This window comes from Poecilia latipinna, unplaced genomic scaffold (genome assembly GCF_001443285.1).
Source record: "Poecilia latipinna isolate Pla-1442-1.1 unplaced genomic scaffold, P_latipinna-1.0 Scaffold188, whole genome shotgun sequence".
Taxonomy (NCBI): Eukaryota; Metazoa; Chordata; class Actinopteri; order Cyprinodontiformes; family Poeciliidae; genus Poecilia; species Poecilia latipinna.
The window spans coordinates 461,931-469,626 of record NW_015112804.1 but is presented as its reverse complement, the minus strand read 5'-3'; the positions used below and the strand labels follow the sequence as shown (position 1 = coordinate 469,626).

General features: G+C 38.4%; 1 protein-coding gene across 3 annotated transcripts in view; it reads right to left on the bottom strand.

The window, feature by feature from the left end:
- Positions 1–1,134: 1,134 nt before the first annotated feature.
- Positions 1,135–7,696, bottom strand: part of gnsa (glucosamine (N-acetyl)-6-sulfatase a) — a 13,388-nt gene continuing 6,826 nt past the window's right edge. For 2 of the 3 annotated variants that reach the window (XM_015030672.1, XM_015030674.1), the window contains exons 3-13: positions 6,621–6,827; positions 6,308–6,373; positions 5,014–5,112; positions 4,761–4,928; positions 3,914–3,996; positions 3,716–3,834; positions 3,538–3,641; positions 2,761–2,862; positions 1,712–1,825; positions 1,527–1,637; positions 1,135–1,395 (exon numbers count right to left, since the gene is read on the bottom strand). In XM_015030672.1, coding sequence (XP_014886158.1) covers positions 1,198–1,395; positions 1,527–1,637; positions 1,712–1,825; positions 2,761–2,862; positions 3,538–3,641; positions 3,716–3,834; positions 3,914–3,996; positions 4,761–4,928; positions 5,014–5,112; positions 6,308–6,373; positions 6,621–6,827 — 1,371 coding nt within the window. In that variant the 3' untranslated portion in view covers positions 1,135–1,197. The remainder of the gene's footprint in view (positions 1,396–1,526; positions 1,638–1,711; positions 1,826–2,760; positions 2,863–3,537; positions 3,642–3,715; positions 3,835–3,913; positions 3,997–4,760; positions 4,929–5,013; positions 5,113–6,307; positions 6,374–6,620; positions 6,828–7,696) is intronic. The other variant, XM_015030673.1, reaches the window with a different exon arrangement.

Sequence of the window (7,696 nt, the reverse complement as noted above, 5' to 3'; positions counted from 1 at the left end):
GCAGACATGACAGCTGCCACTTTGAACGAAAACGATCATAGAGCAATGTGCATGCTTTTTCATTCTTGTGTTTTATTTATTTGTCAATTAAAAAAATATCAATGCATATGATTAAATAATGATAGCTACTGCAGTGTACCCAAAGCATTACAAGAACAAAGAACGGCTCCCAGTGACCCTCCAGTCCTATTTTCTAAGTAAAGAGCCGTTCAGAAGAACCGGACTGTTCCTGAATATCACATCATTATATTGCAGACTTTTGGACACAGCGTTGTCCCATATCTGGGACAAGTCAGTCAACACCTCCGCACAATAATTAAGTGCAGTGAGTGACTTTGTTTTCCATCACAAATGCTTAGTGTCTCTATACAGCTAGCTTCGCTAACATCACGTCGGAGCTTACCTTTCTTTGAGCTACTTTTCTAAGTGACGAAAAAAGTTAGACGTTGTCTCCACCGTCTGTGAAAGCGAAGCGCTGCTGAGTTAGCTGTGGCCATCGGATTTCTTATGATTTATGCAGCGCTATTATATTACTGACAATTAGACAGACATCTTCTGCCGCTGAGAGAAAACCACTGCGCATGTCTCAGAGCCGCGTGCGACTGAAAGGTGGGGAGGGTGAGTAACAGAAACACGTTGTTGCTTGGATTTTAATCGGTGTGTTTTGCATCCACTGAAAACAACGATGTTAACAAATAAACTGGACAGTATGCTGTACGTTTAGTGATATTTTCACAGTTGCGGTCTTGACTGGTCTTGAAATAAAATGCTGAGTCCTCAGAGCCCGAGACAAGACAGAGACCATCAAAAAATGGTCTTGAGACTAAGACCAAGATCGAGAACTACAACACTGTAGTATACTATGACTCATTTTTGCATATTTTTGACATCATACAATACTATGATGCGAAAAATGTGAAAAAATGACAAATGCTATATTATGACGTAAAAGACATATAAATATGACCCTTGCTATACTATGATGCGAAAAACGTGAAAAAATTGCCCTTAATATACTATGACCAAAAAATGTGCAAAAATGGCACTTTCCATACTATGAAGTAAAATACATATAAAAATGACAAATGCTATATTTTGACACGAAAAACGTGCAAAAATGTCATAATTCAGCATGATTTTGAAAATGAGCTCAAATCTGGTGTATTTGAAGCACGTATAACATGCCCAATTCCTCATTTAACCAAAGTCAAGATGTTTTATAGTCAAAATGCACCTTCGATCATAAACTCCAGGTGTTCGACATGTCTGCCCAGAGCACGACTGCAGCATCATCAGCCGATGGTTCATCTTTTCCAGCACTTCCTGCTCAATGGTCTTTGCGATATTGTTGAGCTGGTAGGGATCTGCCGTCACGTTATAAACTTCCACAAACACCTGCAGAACAGACAATCATTCTGGGCTTCAGATCCAGCCACTAGCAGTCACTAAAGTCTGGGAAGTTCTGAGCTAATTAAAATCCACATTCTGAGGAAAGCTGGGTCTTTTAAATGAAACTGATGATGTACCTCGTTGTCATCGAATTCGCAGTACTGCAAGTTGGCAGAGGGGGCGACGGTGCGCACACAGGCATAAGTGTTATTGTACGAGTCCTCGCACACACAGTCTGGGAAGCACTCCTGCAGAAGAAGAAGATTTCTTTACACGTTCATTCAACAGGTAAACGATAATTTGATCTGGGTTTTCCTTGTACCGACACTCCCGGTCCCAACAGCGGGCAGGCTGGATCCGAAACGTTCCTTCCTTCACCTTCATACTCCACCAGGATGTCTGTTCTCCAGCTGCTGCTGTTCACCTTCCCTTGCTGCTGAAAGAACAAAAAATTAAAGTCTCTTGATTTATCATAGTTTGTCACTTTTTTTCATTAAAGTTTGTTTTCTGCACCATTCAATTAATTTCTTCCTGTCTTATTTCATCTAAGTGTTATAATAATAATGTCAGCGAATACTAGCACATATTATTGTGTATAATTTGACATAAAGGCCTAACTATATGCACATACCCACTAAGATTTGGTTAAATGTTAAAGTTGCACCAAGCTGAGTATTAGGCCAGAATTGAGAGAAACCATTTAAAGCTGTTGAGCCAAATTTTAAGAATCATCCATAAATGTGGAAAAGTTCAGTTTTTAGGCTGTTTCAATGTCGATGTTTGAGATCTTTGTCTCCCCGTTTCAACCATCTAGATGTTGATTTAAGGTGCAAGAAGCAAAACAACAGAAAAACAGCCCACAGCATGATGAATTATGGATAATCTGGAATTAAAAATGTAGATACAATTAATGTTTTACAAATCTTAGCAGCTGTGCAGTCAGTCCACTCAGAAAACCTTTAACTTAATCACTGAAAGACAAAAATGATCTATTATGCTGATGATGATCGATTTAAATGTTGAAGGGAGCTCTATGTGCAAATAGTTTAAATAATGTAAGTTGTGACAGATTTAGTTTTACAATATTTGGACAAAAAAACAAATTATATAAATACTAATATACTATCAGCTAAATAGCATGAGTCAGACTCTCAAATACTGTTATTTAAATACGTAAAGGCGATGATGCAGTATAAAAGCTTTTTTACGATTCGTGGACATTTGGAATATTACTTACCAAGTAAAGAGGAGAAATATTTTTACCGCTCTTTAAATTCATAAGATTACATAAACTGAAATTACTCTGCGTTTAAACCATTAATAAAAGCTCATCAATTGTTCTTGTGAAATAAATAGATGACGTTCTCTCACCATAATGGGCAGGAAGGACATGCCGTCCATTTGGGTCTTGTTGACGTTGTAGCCGGCGATGTCCAGGATGGTCGGGCCGAGGTCGACGTTCGCCACCGGCATCTGACACCATCAACACAGAACAGATGGCTGAACCTTCAAAGTTACAATTTTACTATGTTACAACACATCTGATAATATGAAAAGTAATTCAATTCAAAAATACTTTACTGATCCCAAAGGGAAAGTAAATAACTCAATAATTTGAGATTCTTCAGAGTTACTGTGGTCAGGAATGATCTCCCGTTTGTGTTACAGCAAATTTGAAGAAGTTGACTCCAAGGACAAGTGAGATAAAAGCCTGATGTGTTTTGCTTTCACACTCCACTGTGTCAAACAAACTAAACCTTGTGGAAAAACCCGTTCCCCTCCTCACCTGTGGGGGCGCTGCCACAAGAACCACTGAAAAAGACAAGTTCCTTCTTCACTAAATGTAAGCAAAAATGGAGTGCCACCAGATTTTAGTGGTTGTAGGATTTCTGTTTTGTCTTTAGCCAAAGACCAGAAGCACGAAATGTCTAGACTCATGAGTTTGTTTTGGTTGTTTTTACCCAGAATGCTTTCATTCACTTCCTGCTTTTGGAGCGGTCTCCGGTCCACTTTGCATTCACATATGAATTTGAATTCAAATCGTGACAACTGAACCGAGACGAAGGTTTTTAGGTGAACCAGAGCTAGCCGTTTTGGTCGATTCCGTATGCAACAGTATAAAAACTGAGACAGTGTGAATGTTTGTACCTGACTGGTCTGGTTGGGTTTGATGTTTGGTCCTCTGACCAGGAGAGGAACCCTGATGTCGAACTCATAGAGCTGCCGTTTGTCCAGCGGCAGAGAGAACTGACCTGAATCAGAGCCAAACGCTTTAATTCATCACATCACCTAAAGAGAACTGGCAGAGATCAACATCCTCACTCACCTGTATGGTAGCCATTATCAGAGGTAAAGAAGATGTAGGTGTTCTCTAGTTCACCTCTGACCTCCAACTTCTTCACAATTTTCTCCACCAGATCGTCCACTGACAGTAAAGTTCGCCATCTAGAGCAACAAAAACAGATATTTGATCAGCAACAGTAGAAGCAGATATAAAGGTTAGAGAAAAAATAAAACCACAAACCGCTTCCTGAAGGCGTCATCGAGGAACTGGACAGAGGAGTTGGACATGGGAGTTTTAGCCTGACGGATCAACCAATGTTTGTCCTAAAATCACCAAATGAAGTCAGATTAATAAGGTTTTTAAATGAATGTAGCTGTTTTAATTGTCCTAAAATAGAGGTGGATTGAGTAGAGAAAGAAATATGAGAGAAAAAGAGTTTACCAAACTATTGGGTGGAAATCAGTTTTCAATAACAGTAGAGCTGAACAATAAATCAATAACAATATATATTGTGATAGAAACATGATCAATATCAATAGATACTGATCAATACGTCTGATAGCATATTCAGAACATATTCACTGAAGTCTGATGCAGAAAGAAAGGCTAAGCTAGGTTGGTGGAATCAACTAACTCACTTGCTCTTTGGTTGCCTAGCAACAATCTGCTGGGTAATGAGCAGTTTCAAGTTCCCCCTCCCCCAACTTTGGTTACCTAGCAACAGCCTACTGAGAAACAGTTTCAAGTTTCCCCACTGTGCCTCATAACTGCTTAAGAATAAACAAAATGGTGTTTAGTAAAAACTTTGGATAAAACAGGAAACCAACCAAAAAGCTGATAAATAATTATCGACACTGACAGTTATTGATATTGACTGATATGAAACATTATAACTTTTTCAGCTTGTATTGGCCTGGAAACTCAGTTTCTCTGGGGTAACCTGTTGGTTTTTGCCTTTAATTTTTTATGTGACAGTAAAAAGGGAAAGGGTTACCCAGATTTAATATCAGAGTCAAAATAAAACAGAGACATTTTAGAAATGTTTGAATCCATCTGGTTTCTGCTGTATACTAAAAGCGTGTCCCACCTTCCCGTGGACGTTAAAGTTGGGGTCTCTGGGAGCCTTGGTGTCGTTGAAGCGGTCCTGGTACTGAGGAGCCGCCGTCCACGGGGAGTGTGGCGCCGGCGTGGAAACCATCATGAAGAACGGCTGGTAACTGGATTTATACTGGAGGAAGTCCAGAGACCTGTTAGCCTGGGAGAGAAACAAAAACCAAAATTGATCATAACATTTCCCTTGTGTCTCTAATTGCACCTTTGACATTTAAACGAAGTCTCACCAGCACATCGGTCAGGTAATCTCTGCTGTAGTCCGCTCCATGTTTCTGAGCCTTCCCATTCACTGACAGAGTGTAGTTGTAGTATTTAGAGTTTTTCTCCTGGAAAACAAAAGTTATCCATTAATTCACTTTGAGAATCTCTGGTTGGTTCAGGGATAAAAACACAAATCAATCTGGCAATTTTTTCTTAAATGCTGTTTTTTTTACAAGTTTTAATAGTTCATTTTAATGGTCCAAAATACAGAAATTATGCTAAAATGGATGTTATGCTAAATCAGAAGTCATGATAAACATGCTAGCATAATTTTGTTGTATGTTAAAGCAAAACTAGTTGGTCTCAGAATTATGCTAAAACAGAAATTCATATTTAGCATAACTAACATTGTAACATAAATTCTGTTTTAGCATCTTGCTAAAATGTGATACTAAAACACACGTTATGATAAACTTGCTAGCATAACTTGTGTTTTAGCATAAATTATATTTTTGTGTAAATTTTGTTTTAGCGTGATATGTTTTATGGCAAATCTGAATTTATGATAAACTAGCTAGGATAACTTTCGTCTTAGCATGTGTAATTTTCATCTTCGACGTTAGGGTTGAATCGTTAAACTTAAACTTTAAAAGCTAAAATGTCCGAATACTACATAAAGTGGGATATTGGGAACACAAACCAGTTATTTATCAAATCAAGTATACTGAAATTCATTTAAAACTTCACAATTCATGTTTAAGGTCAGACATCAAAAACTTCCACACAATATACAGGAAATGTTTGGTGACAGAGAGGGTGGTTATAATTTAAGAGATGAAGGATATTTTAAAAAACAACATATTAGAACAACCAGGAAGAGTTTTTGTTTATCTGTGTGTGAAGTAAATGTCTGGAATGGATTGAATGATGAGTTAAAAAAAGTACAAATGTAAACCAATTTTAAAAACTCAACAGAGCTCATTTCAAAATATGATATACAAGATGACTGTTTAAAAGTCTATAATGCAATTGATTATATAAATAGTATTTAAATAATTGTACATAATCAAACATCATGTAAAATGGAAACAAGTTGTCTCTTTTTGATGTTCTGAAAGTTAATCGATTATAAATTGACATGTAGGAAAGGGGCAGGACATTATATCTTCTACCTGCTCCTTTTCGAACTGAAAATATAAAATTTGCATGTCACATGGGCAGAATAATTTGTTTTACGTTTTTATTTCTTACGCTTGTTTCATTTTATTTTTTTTCTGTCTGTTCTAAATAAATAAATAAATAAATAAATAAATGTCTTACCATTGCCACCCAGTAGCTCCAGCCTGGAGGAACGTGCTCCAAGCCACCAGCGTCAGAATGTCCATACTGGAAGACATAAACAATACAGATATTTTCAATAATCTCAATATAAGACAGGGAGCATTTTAATGAAGAAGCAAAGAAGACGGCAGATGGAACAATGCGTATGACCCCAGGTTAAAATGTTGTAAAAGTAGAAATGAACCAATCTTCTGTCGTTATTTAATATTTTGATCTTAAAGTAAATTTAAACGATGTCGTTTCTCCAGTAAAGGCATCGGTTATAGCAGAAGTGGAGGCTCATGTTTCTAACCTGGTTGAGGTATTTCCCTGCGAAGAAGGTTTGGTATCCTCCGAAGCTCTTCAGCAAAGCAGGGAAAGTTTGCGGCTCCTGGCTCTTCTGCCAGGCCAAGCTGCTGCAGTTCCCCTCCAGCGTGTTGTTGATGACGTGGTGGTTGTGGGGGTATTTCCCCGTCAGGATGCTGGCTCGACTCGGGCAGCAGAGAGGACTGGCGACAAACTGAGAAACACAAGCAAAATGGGCAAAATAAGCTGAAATGTTACATTTATCATTAGTATGGAAGTACAGAGCTCCCACCTAAACAACAGAGAATTACTTTACATCATGAAAACCGTATAGCAGGGGTCACCAACACGGTGCCCGCGGGTCCCTGGTCGCCTGAGGGGACCTTGTCAGTCGCCCGCGAGCAAGTTCTAAAAATAGCCATTGTAATTAGGGAGCACTGCCAAAAAATATTCAATTAAATGTTTTGTACCCACTTTAAAAAAAGAAAAGAATAATATGGATTTTTTATTATCTAACCCTCTTTACTATTAGCAAAATTGTGCAGAAAAAAACCTCTCTTTTTTTCAAAACGTCTTGTAGTAGCAAGTCTATGGCGGTGGGTACATCAAAGCTAAATGTCACTGGTCAGTTTATGTTTATTTGGCGGCTTGGCGCTTTTTCTGTAAGCTAAAAATGAATGAGCGGAGTTTGATCCCACTCTGGTTCTAACAGCGGTCATTTGGATCCCGGCTGAGCTTTATACCATGTGCGGTTCTGACGGGTCACATCTGCCACCCCTACTGAGCGTCTCAGACTGCGGGTTAAACAATTTAATCTAGTCTCCAAAAGAGTAAAAATTAAGCAAACAACGTTGCATCACTTTCTCCTCCTCTGGATGTCTGACACCACCAGAACCTGGGAATCAACATCCCCGTCTTTCCGTGGATCCTACGGGTAGGCTTCGCTTTCATGTCTATTATTTAGCATCGTTTGTAAAAAAAAAAAAGTCTACTGCTTTTGTGGTTTAGGTTTGCGCTGGTTAGGTGCAGACAGTGATAGTTTTGTGCTACTCTCCAACCTGTCTAACTTTTTTTTTTTTTTTT